The 24,658-nt window shown below is 34.3% G+C and overlaps 1 protein-coding gene across 2 annotated transcripts; it reads right to left on the reverse strand.

Annotated features, from left to right (window-relative positions):
- Positions 1 to 5,791: 5,791 nt before the first annotated feature.
- Positions 5,792 to 19,473, reverse strand: LOC138712225 (mitochondrial transcription rescue factor 1). Of its 2 annotated transcripts, XM_069843776.1 has the most exons (5): positions 19,073 to 19,212; positions 15,789 to 15,837; positions 12,727 to 12,863; positions 6,387 to 6,459; positions 5,792 to 6,313 (listed from the first exon to the last, which is right to left on the reverse strand). In XM_069843776.1, the coding sequence occupies exons 1-5, from the start codon at positions 19,123 to 19,125 to the stop codon at positions 6,113 to 6,115; spliced, it is 513 nt and encodes a 170-aa protein (XP_069699877.1). In that variant the 5' UTR covers positions 19,126 to 19,212; the 3' UTR covers positions 5,792 to 6,112. The 2 variants fall into 2 exon arrangements, with proteins under 2 accessions (XP_069699877.1, XP_069699876.1); XM_069843775.1 differs by lacking the exon at positions 15,789 to 15,837 and having other exon boundaries at positions 5,793 to 6,313; positions 19,197 to 19,473.
- Positions 19,474 to 24,658: the final 5,185 nt, after the last annotated feature.

Consider the following 24,658-nt stretch of genomic DNA (forward strand, 5'->3'; position numbering starts at 1 on the left):
AAACTTAAGGTGTTTTTTTTGCAAATCTCGTGATAAAGCGCTCCAAGCGGTTAGCAACTAGAAACAATAGACTGTCCATGGTCGACTTTGGACTGTGTCGTATTTCTATCGTATTTCACATTGATGCTTGTGAAATGTTCGTTATTGGTTGTAATGAAAATGTTAATGGCTAAAATATAATAATTGGAATAATAATATGGGACAAGGAGGAGACGTTTGTAGTGCTATAAATTGTAGCAACAGTAAGAGAAAGAGGCCAGACTTATCCTTTTTCCGAAAGATTCAGAAAGGTTCCTGGGTTTCCACAAGAATGCTGTGCAGAAACAAAACTCTTAATTTTGAAGTTCTTTGTGACTGTTAGAATACATTATATCCTTAAATTTCACAATGAAATGTTTCAGTCTAACCGAAAGGACATTAGATACTGGTTAAAGTTCTGTCACTTAGGCTGCTAAATTTCCAGAGAAATAAAGGTTAGGTTTACTTTTTTTTTCAGAGGATATATTTTTAATTGTAGCTATTAGTTTTATTATTTTTATGTGTTATTTTACTAAAGACGTAGAAAAATTAAGTTTGTTTTAATGAAATTTATTGATCACGTTTTATTTTCAATTCTGGTGGGATTATTATTGCTTAGGCCTACTTTTTTTTTTCAAAGGATATGTTTTTAATTATAACTGTTATTTTTGTTGTTATTTTTATTTGTTGCTTTACTAGAGACGTAGAAAAAGTCTGTTACAATAAAATTTATTGATCACGTTTTATTTCCAATTCTGGTGTGATTATTATTGGTTAACCTCATCCCACTTTGTTAACTACGTAAGCCTACACTACAAGTACCGGTACACGTAAGTTACTCCATTAATTCATATTTCCATTATTATTGTTGTAAAGAGAAATGCATATTAATCTTTATTGGTTTCATAGTTAATTAACGCTATAATCTTGAATGAGTGAAGCTATTATAGTAAATTTCAGTTCGTTTTGCATAAACAAAATTTATATTAACTTCTTTCTTGCAGGTATCTTCGAGTTTATGGTGGAATTTAATATACTTCATTAAAATAATAAATTAACTTTGTGCATTTAATATTTCAATAATGGAAGGAAGGTGTTAATTTTTACAAAAGAACACGACAACGAAAGTGTAACATATTTTGTCATCTGCTAGGAGAGAGATCTGCGATGATGAGGCGATGGTAGCGATCCTAGTGGTGGGCAACTACCCATGTTTGCATTTTTACTACATATTGAGCTTCGCGACTGTATATATAGTAGACTGTGGTCACATGTCATAGAAAACCCGTAATATTTGTTGCCTTTTTCTTAAGTAATTCGGTTTCAGATTAGTACTGTACGAATAGATAAGTTGAAATATTATACAGCGAAATACAAACCTGGCAGTAAAACTCATTTTTTGGACAATTGACTTAAATCTATGTCAAAATATTTGATTCGTACATGCATGTGAACTTTGCTTTTTTACTTACCATACGATTCCCGCTGTTAATTTACACTTCTGGACACCACTATTTCTTCCTCAAGTGTATTGATGTATTTCAATCTCTACCACAAATCCCAGGAATCCTCGCTGGGTATAATAAATTATTAACTTCCACAGACTGTGAATTGCTTTTATTGCACAATATATTATACAACATGCAGCGACGGTGGTAGGGCCTAAACCACAGTCTACTATATACAGTCACGAAGCTTGAGTTTTGAGGGTGCTAGAAACAATAGACTGTGCCGGTACTATTTTGCATTGCCTATAATGAGGCGATATTAGCGATCCTAGTCGTGAGCAACTACCTAATGTTTGCATATTTACTAAATACCGCGACTGTATAGGGTATACTAGACTGTGCCTAAACAGTTTCTAGTATCACACGAGAACACACTCGATAAATCGAGTCACCATTTTAAAATGACAATCTTGAGGTTATTAATTAAATTTGCATTAATGAATTCATATATTCACTATTTGAAAAAAAAATTAACAAGCCTATTTTAATACAAATATTACTATAGGCGTAATCAGAAGACAGTGAAAGCACAAATAACCAAAGACTATACACACGTACGTAAATCTTTCACTGTAATATAAATTTTATTCTTATAAGATTTAAACATGTCTCAGAACACGTAAAACTGATGATTTCAAATAAATCTGCCTCCCAGTTTACGTTCAGTGAGAAGTGATACAAAGAGATGTCAAATTGAGATGGTAATGTCATTATCAGCTGTTTGCCCGTTTGCCAAAGAACAAAAAGAAAACCAATCTCCATGATAGTTTGTTTAAATGGCGGCAGAAATAATTAATCTATTACGCACGCACACACACACACACACACACACACGTCAAAAAAAGTTAAGCATAATTAGGCATATAACGGTTTTTATTAATTAAAATAAAATAGATGAATTATAATTGGGTTTCTTGGTTCCACAGAATAAACTTAAACGTAGAAATATACTATTTGTTAACAATGGACTCGATATGAAATGAAAAAGTTGTATTGTTTGGAAACAACGGAAAAGATAAGGGAAGTTGAAATTCGTAAATCATCAAAGAAAAGGAAATGGTGCTTTCAGTACCCTGTTTAATAACGTTTGACCAGTGTATATGGTCCTCCACGAACCCTGAGGCACTCTTGTATGTGACGGGGCATACTCAGTACCAACGCATCTAAGCTCTCCTGAGGCAAATTGTCCCATTCTTCCAAGGCAGCATTCCTGAGTTCTTGAATCGTTAATGGGTGATGTGGACGATTGGAAATGGCTCTCCTGAGAAAGCTCCATGCATGCTCTATGCAGTTCATATCCGGTGAGCATGCTGGCCAATCCATTCTTCGGATCCCATGTTCTACCAGATACCGCTGCACACTATGAGCACGATGAGGCCGGGCATTATCATCCTGTAGAGTGAACCCTTCTCCTATAGTCTCTGCAAAACCACTTACTATGGGTTGGAGGATGTTGTTCTCATACACAGCAGCAGTCATGTTTCCCTCTATTGAAACCAGTGGTGTGCGGCGGCCAAACATGACACCTGCCCAAAACAAGATTGAACCCACCAAACTGTTGGTGACATTCCACGGTCATTGAGGGATGATTTCGTTCCCCTGTTCGTCTCCATATGCGAATAGAGTTGTTGTCAGGGTGTAGGCCCATTCTCACTTCGTCTGAGAATAAAGTTCTGGTCCATTGGTCTCATGTCCAATTCTCATGTGTCTAGCCCATCTTGCACGAGCACCCCTGTGATGTGGAAGGAGTGCTGGAGTCTTGAGTGGTCTTCGAGCATACAACCCTATGTCATGAAGTCTATTGCGCACAGTTTGGCTACTTACAACAACACCAGTGGCTTCGCGCAGGTCATGGCACAGAGTTGTAGCTGAGGCTATAGGGTTCCTACGTGCAGATAACCTTACATACCGGTCCTGACCTGGTGTTGTTTTGCATGGACGGCCCTAGCGAGGTCGATCTGCTATTGATTGGGTTTCCTGGAACTTTCTCCACAGTCTGGAGACAATACTCTGATTCACATGAAGGATGTTAGCAACATCAACTTGTCTCATGTTTTGTTCCATCAAAGTGATGACTTTGATGCGGTCTGCCATTGTAAGGGTGTTCCGAGCCATTGTACTGCACTATGAAGCAAAACGCCACTGATTGAACTTTGCTCGAATTACAGGCTTTGTTTACTAGCCGTGATTTGGACGTTACCTAGTGATGCAGAATAAAACAAAATAAAAGACTTTGAATTGGTAAACATAATACGTGCCACATAAAACCAAAAGAAACATAAATATCAGGTATTATTGGGTAAACTGGAAATATGCTTAATTTTTTTTGACCAGTGTATATTTTCGGTTTAAATTTTTTATGTCTATTTTTTTTATTTTAGTAGGTTATTTTACGACGCTTTATCAACACCTTAGGATATTTAGCGTCTGAATGAGATGGTGATAATGCCGGTGAAATGAATCCAGGATCCAACACCGGAAGTTACCCAGCATTTGCTCATATTGGGTTGAGGGAAAACCCCAGAAAAAACCTCAACCAGGTAACTTGGCCCGGGTTCGATTCGCGGCCAGACGCACTAGCCGTTACTCCACAGGTGTGGACTTTTATGTTTATCTGAATATCAAAAATATCTTCTCTTTTATAAGAACTATGAAATAATACAACGTATTTCAGTCTCATAATTCGAGCGTCATTTGAGTTTTTACTTGGAAGGGGGGGGGAAGGGCTAGATCTCTTTTTTAGGGTAGACTTCATGCTGTCTATCGCGTGACGTACTCCATCCCCATTTCCTCTGAAGACTGAGGTTCTGGCTCACATATGAAAAATTTAGTTGTAACATTTCATTTTTACATTTAATGACATAATTATCATTTCTCATACTTTTTTCAAAGGAAAGACCACTTCAAAGAATTTTTAAAACTGTGCGAACTTGAACTACTGTAATATTCTTTATTGCGTCTGTCCTTAAAAAATTCTCACATAATTGCTTAGAGTTGTTTTATTAAAACACAATTTTTTCGCAGCTCAGAAAGTTCACTGAAACTAATACAATAAAACCTCGATGTAACATGGCCGCATATAACAATTTCATGGATACAATGCTCTCTCTGCTGGTTCCTTGGTTCATGAGACAAAGTTCAGTCTTACCTGTTCCCTTCTCTCCAGCATGGGGAGAAGCAACAAAGCATGTCCAGAGCACAGAGACATACAACTATTAGGCGAGTCCTTGCGTTTCTCTGTGTTGTTCATGTGTTTGCCTATCATCCTTATCAGTTTGTCGGTGAGGTCCTGTTACACTCTGTATAGGCTGCAAAGTGGTATTTGTCGAATACAGGGGTGAGAGCCATTAATCCTTCCCATTGAAGGCTTTAAGGAACCAACCTGGACAAATACCCAATGTCCCATCCCTACCTTCCCGTGGTGCAGCTGTTAGTAAGCATAATTTTACAAGATGAACTAAAGGGAGGAGCTACTCATCAATTAGCACTGGTCAGCTTGATGAGTTAATGAGTGAATTTGGTATAATTTTCCTTTATCCAATATCTAATTCTCTCTTTACCCTTTTCTATCCAGTCCTCTGACTGAACTCTTACTTTCTTTGACCCCGACAGTATTAGAGCATTCGAGGCCTAGGGGTTCATTTCACTTTCCTTCCTACCCTTCCTACTTTTCTGTTCCTAGTGCTGACCTGCTATGGCACTAAAATCGTCCTCCGGTGGCTTAAGGAGGGAAAGTTGGTGATCAACAAGATCTCCCAACTAGGTCCAGTGGATCCGTCGACCAACAGCAGGTGTGGTCCTCCAGACATTCTGGGGGTTGTGTGTGAATGAAGTAGCCACCAAAAATATGGTGTTCACTTAAATCGGCTACAACTTGCCATTTTTATATCTTTGAAAAATATTGGAGTGCAAGAGGTCAAATGACTTTATTGTCAAGTGCCTGGCATTAGAAAACAACAACAACACTCTGTATACAAACAATTGTTCTTCTGACACATATCGTCAAGTGAGATGTACGGCCTGATAATAGAAGTACATATCAGACAGAATCTTAATCAGAGGTTATAGGTCTATTATACGGTTAATTTATTTAAGTGCTATTTCTTATGTTCCAAAGGATGTAAAAAAAAAACTATAGTTACGTGTATAAATTATTATTTTTATCCTTTGATCTCTTAATATGAGCAAGCAAGAGCAAAATTCCATTAACAGATACACTCTGATTCATTGGTATTTAATAAGAGACATAGTCATTTCTCTTCAGTAAAATACAAATTTTTTTTCATATTTGGAAAGTGTTTATTGCCTCTAGAATGTACATACTACCCTGCTACATAAAAAATAAGATAGTTTAAGTCCAGTTATCTTTTCATTTTACATTTTAAATCAAAAATACAAACACAGGAAACAGTTATTCTTACATAAAGAGATTCAACTGTCTACTGTTAATGCTGACTTTAAAAGTTTTTAACTGTATGAAAAATTCGTCACATTAGCGACAAAAAAAGGGGTATACCTCCAAATGTGACAAGCAACAAACAATAGGTTTGATTTAATATTATACCTTCACGAAGATTTACACAGTTCTAACTCTCTGAACTTGAAGTGGATTCTTTCCATGTGTCAGTGTAGTTTTCTATTGTGAGAGATTTGAATCTTCGAAGTTTAACATTAATGTTCTCCTCTTCTCCTTTCATTGACAGTATTTCCAACCTAGACACCAAGAGAAATTTTGGATTCATTGGACTAACACCACGAATGACATCAACTTCGTCTCCAATGTGTACCTGAAAGAAAGGCCAATCAGTATTAGAAAACGTCATGGAAACCTGCATGAAAACTAGAAAGAAATTATAATACCTGTGCACTCTTCTTCAGTATTTTTCTTCCATTAACTCGTATTCTGCTCTCATAGAACAAATTTTCCACTTTGCTGGAATTAAAAATGAATATACAATATAATTAAAATATTAAATAGTTTACTCATGCATTTGTTTGTTACTTTCATTTTTGATCTCATGCATGCACACACATTAATTCAAGACTAACATAATTACATAATTCCTCAATAATTGGCTGTGATAAAAATAGTTCCTATAAAAACTGATCCAATCTCCACCAGTTGCAGAATTTTTATTTTTATACCAATGAACATTAAAGTTCGAATCATTTAAATTACAGTGTATAGTAGAAAAGAATATTAGAACACTGTTATATCAAGGTATCATAATCATTAGTCCAAGTTGCCAGATTTAGTAATACTATGAGTCATATTCAGAAATGTTACTTCAACTTCACTTTCAGACCTCAATAGGTAGAAAAGTTGAATTCGCATTCAGAATCACAACTTAACTTACATCTTAGTTATAACTTAACCAAACGCTAGTAAGATTTAAGATACATAAAGCGCCAATGCTACCATCCACTTTAGCGTATTTCTGAGCATTCTACTCACTGTGGAGGGAGTTTCCTAATGCACTGTACTTTATTTAATTAATATTATCAGTATTATGACCCGATTATTTAGTCCTGACAGCTCAGCAACGCGAAAGAGGGGAAGTAATAGGAGTGGGGAGAACTCCGGAGTAGAGATAAGGGTGAGCAGTCACTAAAGGAATGCAGTACAGCTCAACTGTATTAGAAACACAACGTTATACCGCATGCGAGACATCCGATCCCTTTGACTGCAGGCAACAGACTAACCTGAACATCCCTTGGCTTAACTTAATGGACCCGCCTGATCCAGGCGCAGATCGCCGGCGACTGCCAGGACTAAATAATCGTACTGCACTTATATTTTTTTGTGTTCTAAATTTCGTGCCATTTCTTCTTCTTTGCTGAAACCTATACAAAGTCCGATTTCTTATTTTCCACCACATCTTCATGTTTGTAAGGAAGTTTTCTGATGCAGGTTAATACCTTCATCTGCGTTTCCTTCCATTTTAATGAATGTTTTTGAAAATAACAAGTCTGAAAAGAAATATAGCCCCACTTTCTGCTTAATGCAGCTATGGGTCAGAAGTTCTATGTTGTTGTACTTATTATATGAAGATATCGAATACCAAGCTCACTTGCTTTTTGCTTACATTTTGTCAAGGAAAAGATAAGTATTGTTTCTGAATACGGATCTGGCACTTATATTATGACCTAATATAATTTAATTTTTAAAGAATATGTATTTGTTTAATATGTACTTATGTATTTGTACAAATTAAATCTTAAAATTGAAATTGTATTTCTTTACAGTTAATTTATCCTTAAGTTTTTTAAACCCATTTTGTTTCTACTAATTATGTATATCTTTGTTATGTATATGTTGTGTTCGTATACCTGCTTGAGCAAGACTGTTTACTACTTCTGTTTATTATTTTGTACAAGTTACTTACTGGCAATAAACTTAACTTGAGGAAGTCAAGATGAAGTGATGTTCTTGCATATAGCCCTACATATTCATTCATAGTGTTCTGCTCAACTGCAGTCTTTCATTGCAAACTCAGAATTCTCCAATCTTTCCTATTTTTTTGCCTTTCTCTTAGTCTCCGCATAAGATCCATATCTTAATGTCTATCAGCTGATATCTTCTTCTGTCTTGAATTCTTCTTCCGTTCACAATTCCTTCCAGTAGGCAGTTTCAGCATTATTCTTTCTTCACCCACTCTTTCCAACACAGCTTCATTTCTTATTCTGTCTATCCACTTCACATGTTCCATCCTTCTCCATATCCAAATTTCAAATGCTTCTAGTCGTTTCTTTTCACTTCGTCGTAATGTCCATGTTTCTCTCCCATACAATTCCACACTCCACACAAAGCACTTCACTAGTCTCATACTTAGTTCTTTTTCCAGAGGTCCGTAGAAGATGCTCTTTTTTTCTATTAAAAGCTGCCTTAGCCATTGCTATACGCCTTTTGACTCCCTGGCAGCAGTTCATGTTACTGTTTATAGTATACCCAAAGTATTTGAAGCTGTCCACGTGCTCTACTGCCTCATTTAGAATTCGCAAGTTTATCTTATTTATTTTTCTTCCTATGACCACGGTCTTCATCTTATTTGCATTCATTTTCATCTCATATTGCTACAATTTAATTTTATTCATTCATTAAAGACATCAGCTGAAAGAATTTGAATGACCACAAGGGTCCTGAATACAATAAACATTTACAGTATAATGTGATTTGAAATATTAAATAAAAAAGAAAGTTAATTGTTGAAGGCAAATAATATAAGTGGATAGAATCCTTGATAATATTTATAAGAATAGACATTACATAATCAAAAGGATTGTGAAATTCCTTAAGATAATTCCATGTAAATTTTGTAATTGAACCTCTACTGTCAAACAGCAAACCAATGACAGATCATTGTTTAAGAGGGACATTGTACTTTTGAGAAAGATATGGCAGACAAAGTTCATATATAGACTTCTTCATTATTCCTATTAGAGATAATCATTACCTTAGAGATACTACCACCTCTCTTCAGCAGTAAATAGTTCCCTACGAGTATGTATGTGGATTTTAGATTCTGCTAGGGTCGAGATATAATTGAAAGTTGACTGAGACATGATTAAATATTCATACAATCTATCTGGAAATGTCTTTAGCTGCTGACACAAGTGACACACTTCACCAAGTCTGGTGTGTTTCTTACAACCTATATATTAATGTTTATTACGTTGTATTCTCTGAAAGGAACCACGTGGCTGATAGAATTTTTCCCACCATATTAAATGGCGAGATGAACTGCTTCACTATGTTCTGCTGAGGTGAGATGCAAGATTCATGGCGAGTGAGCTGCTCGGAGAGGCGAGATGAACAACTCCAACATGTTTTCACCCTAAGAGTGAGATGGCAAACGTCTCTTCTCTGATAATGTCACCATCGTCATCATCATAATCATAATCGTCATCGTCGTAGATGTTTCCACTCAGTTGTGGGTCGTCTCAGAACACAGTATCCTCCACAAAATCCTGTCCAGCCACAATTCCTCCTCTTGAATTCTTTCCCAATCATGGTCTCTCCCACTGGCGATTCCTCGGGGGAGGGAAGGGAGGAACGTCCCCTCACATTTTCTTCTTTTGAAAGTAAATACCAAATAAAATATGTGCCTTTAAATTCGAGGAAGATTCGATAATTTTTAAGTTCACAGCCATAAGAAAAACTCAGTTGATCGAGTTTTAAACGATGCACGCTCATGTGCTGAGAGAAAACTGTGAGAAAGATGCGAGATTGTCTGTGTGGAGGAAAGGCACTAGCGGCCAGAGAAAGAAGCAGAGTTTTAAAGCAAGTAAATGAACGGAGAGGGAGGAGATCCTCCTCTGAATCAGCGCATGGGCGGGAAATATAAACTGCCTGGTCGTGTAATTGTTAATTTGCGCAATTATTCAACAATGAATGGAAGTGAAAACATAATATATTTTGGACAATTTAGGAAAATCAGTTTACAAGAACAGATTATTACTATACAGAAGGGAAGGCCAACCCCAACACTACCTGGTCTTACATGTATGCATGTAGGCTAATTTGTAGCATGTTTCATTCAAGAAGGTGTCATTTCGTGCTGTTAACTTCTTTCCTCCTCTTAAGAAATATGCAGGAGCAGGAGTCTCTCTTTTAAATCTATGTGTAGATGCTCTAACTATCTAGTCGAGAGTCTTCCTAATGTTCTTACACCTTTGACTTTCATTTCCTATGCCCTTCTTGGTATTATTCTCTCATTCATTCTTTTCAAATGACCGAACCATTTTAATCTCGTCTTCTCTATTGTATCTTTCAATTTTTGAACTCCTAATGTATGTCTAATGACCTCATTTCATGATTTTGTCCCTTCTTGTTTTCTATGCTTCTTAAAAATGTTATTTCTTCTGCCTAGAATTTTGTTGAATTTTTTCTGTGTATGAAATCCTGCTTCCTAAATAATCTACTTCCTCTGCTTCTTTTAAAACGTGATTTTCGACCTTAATATAACCATTATCTAACTGTCCTCTTCAAATCCTCATCACTAAAAACTTCTCAAGATTTAGATGTAGGTCATATTTTTCTAATTCTCCCTGCCATTCTTCTAGGGTTTTTTTATTCTTTTTTAAATTTCAGTTTATTATCTTCCCATATTAATATATCATCTGCAAATGTCCAAATTTTCAGATTTTCTTCTGTATCTTTATTTTTCAAAATTTTTAGAATTTCATCTAATGCTACATTAAACAATAATGGAGAGAGTACATTCCTCTCTAACTCCTTTTCACGTTTCAAATAAGCTTGATTTTTTTATTTTCTACTGTTACACAATTTATGCAATCTGAATATATTATGTTTTAATTCTTGCAATCATATTTCTATTAATTTTTGAGTTTATCTAAAACTTTCCATATTTTATTCCTGTCAATCAAGTCAAAAGCTTTACTTAAGTCTATAAATGTAATGAAAATAACTTTATTGTATTCCCATCTTTTTTCTATTAATTGTTTAACAGTGAATATGAAGTCTATTGTTGATCTTTCTGGTCTAAAACCATGTTGTTCTTCCTGCAATTTATTTTTAATTTCTATTTACAACTTTAAATAAATTATGCTTTCATATATTTTAAAACACTGAGACAATAAAGTAATGCCCCTATAATTTCTACAATCTTTTTTTTGTCACCTTTTTGTAAATAGTATAATAATTCCTATTTTGTCAATCAATCTTTTGGTATTTTTCCTTCTTTCCAAATTAATTCATTAAACGATAAAGCTACTGCATTCCCATTGATCCAGCTGCTTTTATCATCTCAACTGTTACCTCATCTTCACCTGGTGCTTTCCCGTTTTTAATTTTTTCCAAAGTTATTTCTAAATCCAACATTGTCAAATCTTATTCTTCAGTGCTTGTTTCAAACAATTTTCTTCTTTGAGGATTTGTTGATCTTGACGATCAGCTAACTCATCTCCTAATAAGAGGTTCTGAAAATAATCTCTCCAGATATTTAATATTTTATCCTTATTCCATTCTAGGGAGCCATCTTTTATAAGGATCTTTGATGTTTGATAGTAGGTAAAACAAAACAATATGAAATGTCTATTGTCTAGTTGTGTTGATAATGATGTCCACATAATGTATTCTTACTTACTTACAAATGGCTTTTAAGGAACCCGAAGGTTCACTGCCAGCCTCACATAAGCCCGCCAGCGGTCCCTATCCTGTGCAAGATTAATCCAGTCTCTATCATCATACCCCACCTCCCTCAAATCCATTTTAATATTATCCTCCCATCTACGTCTCGGCCTCCCTAAAGGTCTTTTTCCCTCCAGTCTCCCAACTAACACTCTATATGCATTTCTGGATTCGCCCATATGTGCTACATGCCCTGCCCATCTCAAACGTCTGGATTTAATGTTCCTAATTATGTCAGGTGAAGAATACAATGCGTGCAGTTCTGTGTTGTGTAACTTTCTCCATTCTCCTGTAACTTCATCCCGTTTAGCCCCAAATATTTTCCTAAGCACCTTATTCTCAAACACCCTTAACCTATGTTCCTCTCTCAGAGTGAGAGGCCAAGTTTCACAACCATACAGAAGAACCGGTCTTATTGTAGGGATTCGTAACAAGCTGTTTTTTACGGTGATGGGTTGTTAGCCCTTCGCCCAACCCCCAAGCTGGAGGACCACCCCTTATCGGCTGTCCACGACTGCTTATTCAATATATTCGCAGCTACCCTCCATATCTGGAGGCCGTCTACTCTATCCGCAACCTGAGGACGTGCCATGCCGTGGTGATAGGGACCCACAATACATGAACATAATGTATTCTTAAAAAATAAAATGTTATATGTACAGACCCAGAAATAAAATTTGGGCCACCTGAATTTTCCAAGTTTCTGTTATAACATATTGTGCATGCATCCAAATTTTGTTTCTGGGTCTGTACAACAGCTGTATGAACTGTATCCAATACTAGGTGAGCAAAGAACGAGAATGATTCACTTTACACTGCAAGGATGAAGGTAAGTCTTGAAAATTAACTTTTCTATTTATTGAAGATAATGTCGTCCTACTCTGATGATGCTGTGTATGGATTTCAAAAAAAAAATAAGAAACCCTATTATCATCATTATCATTCTATGCTAATCCAGTAATGTAATTATAAGCAATAATATGTATGTTTTAACTCTTGAGGATCATTCCTAGCTTAAAAAAAAAACAATTTCCATTCATGTTTTCTTACTTCCTGGCGATAGAAAGTCCTGCTTTGACTATGAGGTCAGTGCGAAGGGAGCCAACTTTTATAGTAACAATCTTTGCATTCCTGTCTGATACTCCATCGTCGATATTTTCATCATCAGAATCAGAATCGGATGACTCCTGTAATCAAAATTACATATCAAATCATGTTTCATATAGTTAAATTAACATTAAAATTTTGAAAATCTGTGAACTAAAAATTAAAGTTACAGTACTATTTCTTTTTCCATATTCTGTTTAAAATAATACTCTACTGAACAATTTTATAGTTTATCACAACTAGGGCAGTTAGAAGCCAAACCAATTAACTCCACTAAGACTGATCTGAGAAAAGAGGAGCTAAAGTTCAGAATTTATGAAGTTTCTATACAATAATCAATAAAGAGAACAGATGCAGCGATCTGAATAACTATAACCGAAGTTAACTGTTTTGAAATTGATCAATTTTGTTCTTAGAATGTGATCTAGCCACATAATTCTACTACACAGAAAGTGAATTGGACGATATGTTGTTTTGAACACCTCATTATAATATCACATTACAACGCAATTTTGGGAGAGAAAAATGACAGGGGATTTAAGAAAATATTAATGTTGTTGAAATGTCTATACTCGAATTAAAGTAATAAATAACAACTTATGTACTTCAACACTGTACTGTATTTGATTTCATACAAAACCCATATACCCATATTTCCATGACTGTTGTGTGGAAAACCTCGAAAAACATTAAACAGCGAATGGAGTAAGATGGACTGCATCAAAAATTACTTACACTTCTGTTTCCATGAACCACAAGTGATGTTACAGTAACCTTTCCATGTCAAAACATTACACATTTTCTACGTGTTCACATTGTATATTCAAAAAACTAATGTTTTCAGACAATGTAGTAACAATAATTTCTGTTGCAACACATAATTATGCTAGTTTCAACAGAGAACTATTTTTCTGAATTTATATTGATAAAAAATCACCAATGATTCACTATGTCTCATTCTTCTTTCTGATTACTGAGCATGACTTTGCTTTTATTTTCCTCTGTTAAGTTATGCACAGAATAATTCAACACCGTCAAATTTAAAAGAATTAGCTCAAATGATGTAACTGTATGAACTTTCAAATCACTGTTTAGTTATGTTCAGGGATGTGCGTAATGTTCCCGTGCAGGCACTGCGTAAGGAGACACATTATGCCCATCCCTTTTCTAGCCTATATCATGATTTAATTAGGATTGAATTTTTTTTCTCTGAGGAACTACAGATTTTTGCCTAATCACTTGTCTATGAAATGAAATACTGTACATGTAAAACAATGAGGTACTCATATTGGTACTGCTATGGTTACGTAAATTAAGGTATTTCTTTACAAGTGCGTTACCAAAGAATGGTAATATGTATTTATGTACTTTGCTTCTAGTCGGGATGGCATCTCTTGCAAATACATATCAGTATGGTAATTCTAATTTCACACTGAAACAAGAGTGGAAAGTTTCTGTGAAAGTGGTGGCTTATGGACAGGAGGATCACATGCCTTGCATGTAAGTTTTTTGATAGGTACATAGATGAAAAGCGAATATCAGTGACAGGTTAGGTTTGGTTAGTTTAGACTTTTGGACTAGTATGCCTTGCATATAGCCTACCCATTTAGATCGGTAGGTAAGTGAAGATAAATATCTGCTTTCCTTTGGTAACACAATTGTAAAGAATTACCCAAATGAATAGTGATATATTATGACATCCCATTCGGTGTAGAGGTCAAGAACGTGTCAAGCCTCATCAAGTGCCTTGATGACATATATAGGGAATACGAAATATATATTAGCCTAGTCCATATTAAAATCATTAGGCCTATTCCTAGATTTTATGTGAAAATTTCAAAAGAATTCCGAATTCTGACACCATCCAACATGACTGATAATAAAATTACAGTAAGTATTCAGATTCGAAAAATACGGTTGATCCCAGTGCTGTCATGGAGGCCATACGGGGCCATACATCATATGGATACCTACAATTTTTTTAATTAATAGTATGGGGAAAACAAAATTTTGTCTGTATGGAGCCATACAATGTATGGCTGCCTAAGTTTTGTATGCAGAGATCTGTACAGATCTTAGATCATTTCTTGCTGTTCCTAATGTATTTTCTTTGATGTTCATGAACAAAAATTGTCCACACTGCAGCACTGGAATCCAGAATTATATAAAATAATGAATGAAAAATAAAAAGTGCTTCAAATACACACTCCAAGATTCATTGAGGCAAGTGTGTATCTACAGTGGGGCTACATGATATATTCTTTAAATCAAGGTTGTTGTATAATTAAAATGTACAGCAAAACAATTTTTCTACTTCTTCTTTAATATTAAAAAATCATTAAATGACAGTCGGAGAAATAGAGAGAGGAGAGTAAAATATATTGCAAGGTAGAAAACAAAGAGTGGGGCGTATGGCCAAGAGAAAAATTACTATGAAGCACTGGTTAATCCTATTTGTATCAAGAATATGCATTGATACACTGCTATACTATTACACCCAATACCACTCCCATCAGCTTAAGAACTAAACCATTTCCATTAATGAGAAAATTTTCAACATAGGGTCAATTGAGGTAATTTCGGTGTAACAAACGGCCTTTATAAATTTAGAGATCCATAGCTGTTACCATTATAAAATTTTCCAGCCAGTTTTTTATATGTCAACACTGTAACCTTCCAGAATGATTCTATTGCATTTTCAAGTATGTTGACCTCTTCTTATCATAATAATAACCCTAAGATTAACTATATTCAATTTACCCCATGGATGGGGAAATTTGGGTATAATGTGTATTACTGAAGTAAAACATGCTTTAAATTCTGTATCAAATCAAATTATTCCAATCACAGGTTAGTGTATGTATCCTAAAAAAGAATGCAGAGCTTAGGTAGGCATTTAAAAATTTTAATTAGACCTAGCAAGATAAAAACATTTCAGCCGATACTCATGTTCTCGATTTAAGATTTATTTTGTAAACTTGAAATATTTCCCATTAAAACCATACTTCGGATATTTGTCTTTCACCCATCCATAACTTCTGCACGTCGCATGATCTGAAACGAAAACTAGGTTAGTTACCATTTAACTCAAATTACCTCAAGTCTGTAAATTGTAATTTACTAACAAACTAGTAATGATATATTACTACATTTATTAAAAACATGTTCTAAATATGTAACAGAGCTGATGCTCCAACAACATTGCTTTGAATGTGACGTGTCATTTCATACTCTGATAAATAAAAAACATATTTTTACCAGGAAGTATCAGTGTGACCAACACAAATTTTTAACACTCCATGATAGACAATACGTGAAATAGACAGTACATATTAAATTGGCATGTGTTTGAAGTTTATGTAAAGTTTTATTCAATAAATTGTAACTTATACCCAAATTATCCCACTAAACCCAAATCACTCCAACCTCCTTCCTTCCCCCATGGAAAAAGAACTTATCGTTTTACTGAAAAAATTAAAGACAGCATTAGGCTTGTTTCTGCAGCGAGTTTGTGATGGTTTGACAACGGTTTGAAAACTTTTTCAACCTCAATCAGTGATGATCAGTTTGGAATTAATTTCAAACCATCACTACATGAATATTCATGTGCTGTAAAATAATTTACTAATCTCCCATATTGAAGGTCTAATTAAATTTTATAATATATTTTAATAACCAAAACAGATAAGCATGAAAAAATAAAATATTCATGCAAAAAGTTTGTGTTTGCCAATCCAGTGGATAAAAGTAAAGCACAACTATCTTAATGTGCATGTGCCAAAGTAATTTGAGACTGATTTTTCGCTTGATCCACAAATTTTTCTGATCGTCAGGAAATGGTTTGGTGATGGTTTGATTTGCTGCGAGAATGCCTGACTTTAATGAGCAAGTAATCAGAGTTTGAAGTTATCGCTGCATGAACAGTAAAGTCAATGTGTGCATGCTCATGATGATTGGATATGTTGGAAACTGCTGCAAAAACAAACCTATAAATTTCATACACTTATATGAAAACATAAATTCTTATATACCACCTTAATTCAGTAAAAAAAAAAAAAAAAAAACATTCGTAACTTATCACCACAACCACAAACAATTCTATAATTTCATTAGAAATGAACATGACACAAGGAATAAATCTAATTTGCATGTGATCTGACATAAAAGTTCTCTCTTTGGAAAAAGTTTTTTTTTATAATGGTAGAGTTCTTTTTAATAAATCACTTTACACACTATTAAAAAATTAACTGCAATTATTAAATTCAAGAAAGAATTGAAGAAATTTCCTTTGGATTGTTGCTTTTACTCACAAGGGAAACTTTTCATCACACCCCTTTCACATTTTAATGAAATATAGCTCATTTCGAAGCTCATGAAAACGAGAATAAGAAACAACCTTTGAATATGTCGAAGTTGCTTCTAAATGGCGTAAATCCTAGTTAAAACTCGCTACATGCCAATAGACATACTGCAATGCTTTATCATTATACCATCGTTTGCTTAGCTCAACTGGTTAGTGATGCGCCTTTCGAGTAGAAGTTCTGGATTCGATTCCCGGCTACTTCTTACTTTTTGTTCTTTTAAAAGTAAAAACATGTAGAGGGCAGGACTTCTGAATACCGATAGAAATATACAGATCCCTTCTCAGTTGGTTCTAGTTGAACAGGCAAGAAGATTCTTGCTGTGCATCTACTTGATCTTTCAGTTTGTTTATTATGCATGATGCATTAGATCTTAAATTGAAGACGATTTTACAGGCTAGATGAATCTGTTAAATACGGTACAGCTTGTGACTTTTGCAAACTAGTGCAAGATAGCTAATTTCGAAAATTTTGAAGTGTTCGAGTTCCCCAAGGGACAGCACTATTGCTGAGTACTTGTATAAGAACTTATTACACTTAATAATTAATAGTAGGCCTACACATGTTTTAAGTGTAACACTCTGGCATTTATCTGTTGTAGCATATGCGACAATATGTGTTTTTGATCATTTGTTCAGTAATGAAACCTTTCACTGTCATTCATTACAGAATTAAGTTGTTTTGTCCGCAAGAAAATGAGTAACAAAACACTTTTATTCTATTGATTTAGAGCAACAACACCGGTTTTTTTGTCATTAGAATCCAGATAATGAAAAAATACTAAAAAACAACAAAAAGGATTACAAATCAATCAATCAAGCAATCAAAAGAAATTGGAGCATGCCTACTCCATGTCGATTTCACAAAACGCTTCCACTCTGTTCTGTCTTTTGCTAGTTTCTTCTAGTTGGCAATTTCCATTTCCATGCATTCCTTCTGAATTTTGGCAATTTCCATTTCCATGCATTCCTTCTGAATTTAATCTTTCCATCTACACAAGAAAACAAAACATTATAAGAAAAAAAAATGACAAGATATATATTTGATTTGAACATGGGTCCCCTACTTAACTAAACATGCCATCCGTTGAGCTAACTAAATGTCTTTCCAAAGCCATTCCATGTCCATACATGTTTATATAACTTTTTCATGATTCTTGTAACGTTATTTAAGCCCTTTTAATCACAACTTCGGCATGTTTTGATTTTATATTCTGATTCAGGTCTCCCAGAACAATAAAATAAGCTACAATTTTTTAAAATCTGAAGGGAGAACAATGAAAAGTTTCCCTTGTCAGTAGAAGAATTAATTTATCTTCAATGTTATAACCTTAGTTTAGAATTATCATCTTCAATGTTAGGCCTACCTATTATAAATAGTTTATATTGATAAGTTTGTATGTTTGCAAGCTATATTTTCAATGTTAATAAGTAATAACTAATATTGGTTCGATACAGGCCTAGATAAGCTTAGTGTGATTATACATTAACCATTGGTCTTAGATTTATTGTGGGGCAGTGTGAAGATTTGATAAGTTTAGCCTGAAGTTATATTTGGCCTATTTTCTTTGCAACTATATAGAGCTGTATTTAATATTATGAATTAGTTGTACATCCAATATCATTTGCCTAGGTATATTATTTTATTAATGAGTAAGCTATATAGCTTACTACCAACTTCATTTTTATTGTTAATATGTTAGTTTTAAAATACTGTACATACCAGTACATCTACAGCAACTATTTTGTCTGTCGAACCAGTACGCCTAGTATTTTACATAACCTTCAACTATAAAATAAATTTAATAAATTAATATTTGCTTTATACCAAAGCAGTAAGAATATATGCTACTTCAGTTATTATAAATAAGGAGACAAAATTTGAAATTCTCTTCAAAATTAGACATTATTCGACCTTCTAACACTGACCTTGTTGATGTATTCTTGATTATCACGTTATACATTTTATTATGAAAACTCATATGCACTGGCACTGTTTCGTGACAGTTAACGTTTGATTTAACCGATAAGTTTAATGAAGACTATTATTTACCTCCGCTGACTTCTGTTTATTCTTTGTATATTTATTTCTCACGCATTGCAGGTTAGGTCTGGACACATCATTGACATTAATACGACATAAAGCAATTGAAACTATCTTTGATCTCACACATATACCGTTATATGACAGTGAACTTGAATAAAGTATACGACTGTAGTGTCTTACAAAACTTCTATAAGGAATGCAGTTTATCTTAAACATTTTATCACAATTCGCGACTACTTATGAGCAAAATTCATAACAATAAGCGCTGCCAATATAAAATTAGTGTTGCCAACTCAGAAAGTAAAGTTCTATCCAAGATCATATATGTAACATATATGTTACATATATGATCTAGGGTTCTATGTAATCCTCCTAAAAATGAAACCTTACACCCCTACAGTTTCAAATACCATTAAAAATAAAATAAATAAATGTATGAGTTTATTTATTAATACTTGTATTAAGCGTACATAAACTATAGCAATTCTGTAATAATAATTATCATTCTTATCATTATTCTGCAGCATATGAACAAAACTTTAACATTCTCCCATTAGGGTTCCCAGAAACATCAGAAAGAAATACAGGACACTCAGCACTGATTTTAAATTGAGTTTTGGTATAAATTTTTCATGAGCTTATCCATGTTGTCTTTGAATAGATTAAAACAATTACAACTAATTAAAACAATACAATTATTGAAAATAAAGTAGGTACCGGTACTTAAAGAATAAAGTGAACAAAATTAACAATTGAAAATGTAGGTAAAGGTAAAGGTATCCCCATAACATGCTATGAAGGCACTTGGGGGGCATGGAGGTAGAGCCCCATGCTTTCCATGACCTCGGCACTAGAATGAGGTGGTGTGGGAAAATGTAGGTACTGGTACTGCTTACAAAATAGGTTCACCTGAAAGTATTCTGTTATAAATCAGAGTCACTCATACAATACGTACTTTTCTGAAGAATGAATTTATTGTAACAATTATTGTTTGTTGTGAAGCATTGTCATGAAATGCAACAGAATCCTAATTGGAAAATGATTTCACAATAAGCATGCATTTCACTGTCATTATAATTATGCTAATTATTGTTTTTCTCATGAGTCCAGGGTGAGTTTATGCGAGAGAATAATCTTTCATCATTTGCAATTGTAATAGGAATATATAATAATAATAATAATAATAATAATAATAATAATAATAATAATAATAATAATAATCCATGTTGAATATTTCGTACACTCAATTATTAATAATAATGAATTCTTATAACTTTTTAAAATTTGGCTGTGGCTTCAATCTTACACAGCTGATTGAGGTTCGAAAATTCGTCCCTCTTTTGCAGCCACATTCATCTTTTCATTGGACGATGTTGATGTTGCTCTTCTTCTGCCAAAATCGCAATAGTAGCAGCACTGCACACATTCTTGACCCCAGGATTCGCTTTGGCATTGCAGTGGAATGACAGTTCTGGATTAAATGTGTATGGATAAACCACTTTATTCCACTGTCAGTCTGGGATTAACATTACAGGACCAACACGCCTTGAAATTCTTTAGTTATGCAGCAATTAACTTTTTCTCTTAATAAAACAGTTATAATAGTGGCACTTCTTGGAAGCTCTGCCATTTATGAATAATGGATATAAATTAGGAATTTCACACACAGCCATAGCCACAGAACAGTGCGACTTTAGCAGTCTGTGTAGTTGGCTTCGCTACGAGTAGCAGCCAGGAAAAGTAGTGCTTCCTGTTGCGATACCAGGGTCTTGTTAGATAGTAACTTATAAACTAATAATACCGGTATTAGTAAATTTACTTGTGATTTGTCATTTGCAGACTATTTTTGTTGCATTTTACTTTACTTACTAAAAAGACTAGCAGGAAAGAAATGGGGATACTCTAGGAATACTTTGAACACTACATACAAAATGTTTATACAGCCAGTGCTGACATACTGCGGAGAAATTTTAATTACTTCACCTTTCATAAACGAAATAGAATATGTTCAAAACCAAGCTCTCAGACTCATTACTGGTGGAATCAAAACAACTCCAATAGATTCTATGAGATTCCTCACTAATATTAACAGCATCAAAATGACAATAGAAGAAAAAGCACTGATTCAATATGAAAAACTTTTTAGATTACCAGGAAACAACTGGCATTCATACAGTCCTCTCTGTAGATTGAAAACTCAAAAAAGTTTCATATCCATTGTTCAAGAATTAAAACAGAAAATCAATATCCCGAATTTAAAAGAAAACCTACAAATTAAACCAAACCCTTTAACTCTATTAAATATAGAATATAATCTAAATTTAACAGAAGAAATACTAAAATCAGAAGTAAACACTGAAATACTAAAACAATTGTATTTAGAGACAATTAAAATTAGGTACCCTCCACAAAACTGGCTTCATTTATACACTGACGGATCCTTGATCTCCAGAGAACAAGGTGCCGGTGCAGGTGTTACGTGCTGTCTCTTCTCACTTTATAGATCTCTTGGGTATGGAACAACAAGTTTTGATGGAGAAATCATTGCAATAAGTGAAAGTCTCAGGGAATCTTCTATGCCACATCAGTAAATTTAAACATGCAGTTATATTATCAGACTCCAAAGCAGCTATTCTATCAATAGTCTCTAAACACACATCTTCATCTCAAACAGCAGAAATAACTAAAATGCTCTCTCAATTAATATCACTCAATAAAAGAATTGTATTCCAATGGATACCATCCCATTGTGGAATCCTGGGAAACGAGAATGCGGATGCTTTAGCAAAGAAGGGCAGCACTGCTACTTACAGACCTGTTACTAAATCTACGTATTACTCTGTGAAAAGATTTATTAAATTTACATACTTAGACTTCAACAAACAAAATTTGATAACACAATCTCAAGGGAAAAAATGGAACTCTCTGCATCAAAATCCACAGTTAATTCCCGATTTAAGACGAAAATCGTCTGTAGCTGCATTTAGATTGGCAACAAGTCATGATTGTTTGGCCAAACACCTGCATAGAATTGGAATATATCAGTCCCCTAACTGCCCATTGTGCAACTCAAACCAAGAAATGGATTCGGAACACCTCAAAATCTGTGCTTCAGTGGCTGGCCATGATATCATCTTTGAAAATATTGGAGTGCAAGAGGTCAAATGACTTTATTGTCAAACGCCTGGCATTAGAAAACAACAACTTTACTTACTGGCTTTTAAGGAACCTGGAGGTTCATTGCCGCCCTCATATAAGCCCGCCATTTGTCCCTATCCTGAGCAAGATTAATCCAGTCTCTACCATCATATCCCACCTCCCTCAAATCCATTTTAATATTATCCTCCCATCTAAGTCTCGGCCTCCCCAAAGGTCTTTTTCCCTCTGGCCTCCCAAGTAACACTCTATATGCATTTCTGGATTCGCCCATACGTGCTACATGCTCTCCCCATCTCAAACGTCTGGATTTAATGTTCCTAATTATGTCAGGTGAAGAATACAATGCGTGCAGCTCTGCGTTGTGTAACTTTCTCCATTCTCGTATAACTTCATCCCTCTTAGCCATAAATATTTTCCTAAGACCCTTATTCTCAAACACCCTTAATCTCTGTTCCTCTCTCAAGTGAGAGTCTAGGTTTCACAGCCACACAGAAAAATCGGTAATATAACTGTTTTATAAATTCTAACTTCCAGATTTTTTGACAGCAGACTAGATGACAAAAGCTTCTCAATCGAATAATAACAGGCATTTCCCATATTTATTCTGCGTTTAATTTCCTCCCGAGTGTCATTTATATTTGTTACTGTTGCTCCAAGATATTTGAATTTTTCCACCTCTTCCAAAGATAAATCTCAAATTTTTATATTTCCATTTCGTACAATATTCTAGCCACAAGACCAGATTTACTTCCAACCCTATCGTTTTACTTGCTTCAAGTAGAATTTCCGCGTTTTCCCTAATCGTTTGTGGATTTTCTCCTAACATATTCACGTCATCCACATAGACAAGAAACTGATGTAGCCCATTCAATTCCAAACCCTCTCTGTTATCCTGAACTTTCCTAATTTACAAATTACAAGTAAAAATACTAATACCATTAGTAAATTTTACAAGCTCTTGTTGCATAATAAAATTGAAACTAATATTATTAGTTATTACTGTTTACTAATAGTTTTCTTACAAGTTTGCACACACTCATAGTTACATATTATCAGTGAGGGTAGCCTATTTGTGGCGAACAATATTAAACTGAATTATGATTAATTTTATTATTGAGGTGAAGAAAACTTAAAAAGTTCTCCTTCAAGGAGACAGAAAGTGTAGACGTATAATCAGGGGCGGCCGGTGGCAAAAATATCGAGTGTGCTACAGCTTGATCACACACATACATAAAATGTAACATGCATTTCATCTAATGTCGAAAATTAAGTTCATACTACGCTCCTTCCTACTCCAGAATTTCTCTATTATTCTGATGTTGAATCCTTCTATGTCAGACACAGTCTTACAATCTTCTTGTCAATCAATACTATAGCAGGTGTAGTGATGCGTTCCTGGGACATGGTGTTCCTTAAGAAGGTGTAGTATCTTCATTACCGGTACCTTCATTACCACATATCCAACTGTTGTCATATTCTATCCTGTGAAATTTTCTGTTTGTACACACAGTTTTTTCCGCCTTTTGTTTTCTGATTTATAATCATATTAAGTGTAGGCCTTTCAAACTGTTTTACTTGAACTCTTTCTTCCATATTTCTCATAGTGAATGGATTAGTTAACAAACTCTTGACTGAATTAATTTCAGTCCACAGAATAACACTAATCGTAAAACAGAAGAAGATAAAGAAGAAGATTAATATGTATTTGTTGGCCTTAATGTAACAGTGAATTCATTGCATCGTCATATGTAATAATAATAATAATAATAATAATAATAATAATAATAATAATAATAATAATAATAATAATAATAATAATAATATCTGCTATAATGTAAGACATTAATGCCTACTTACTTACTTACTTACTTACGGCTGAGCTTCACGGTCCTCAGAGAACCTTAGCTTCCTTCATAATATTTGCCCATGCCTCTCTATCTTCTGCTGTTTTTTTTTTCCATCTTTTAACCTCCATTTCCCTTAGATCGTTTTCAACAGCATCTAACCATCTTGTTCTAGGCCTACTTCTTCTTCTTATGTCCTCAATTTTCCCATTTAGGGCCTTCTTTACCAATCTATCCTTCTTCATTCTTATTACATGCCCTATCCATTGCAGTCTTTTCTTTCGTATATCACCAACTATATCAATATCTTTGTATAACTTTTGTAACTCATAGTTTGTTCTAATTCTCCATATGTCGTTTATTTTCAGTAGTCCATAGATTTTTCTTAATATTTTCCTTTCATATGTATTTAACCGTAACATGTCAGCTTGTGACATGGTCCATATCTCACTCCTATATGTAACT

The sequence above is a fragment of the Periplaneta americana genome, chromosome 13 (genome assembly GCF_040183065.1).
Source record: "Periplaneta americana isolate PAMFEO1 chromosome 13, P.americana_PAMFEO1_priV1, whole genome shotgun sequence".
NCBI lineage: Eukaryota > Metazoa > Arthropoda > Insecta > Blattodea > Blattidae > Periplaneta > Periplaneta americana.

Excerpts from the sequence above, each read along its gene's own strand:
- LOC138712225 (XM_069843775.1), bottom strand. The coding sequence starts at position 19,406 with ATGTTTAAGATAAACTGCATTCCTTATAGAAGTTTTGTAAGACACTAC. Across the intron at positions 12,864-19,196 it reads ATAAACAGAAGTCAGCGGAG|GAGTCATCCGATTCTGATTC; the intron begins GTAAATAATAGT and ends TTTTGATTACAG. Across the intron at positions 6,460-12,726 it reads GGACTTTCTATCGCCAGGAA|CAAAGTGGAAAATTTGTTCT; the intron begins GTAAGAAAACAT and ends TTTTAATTCCAG.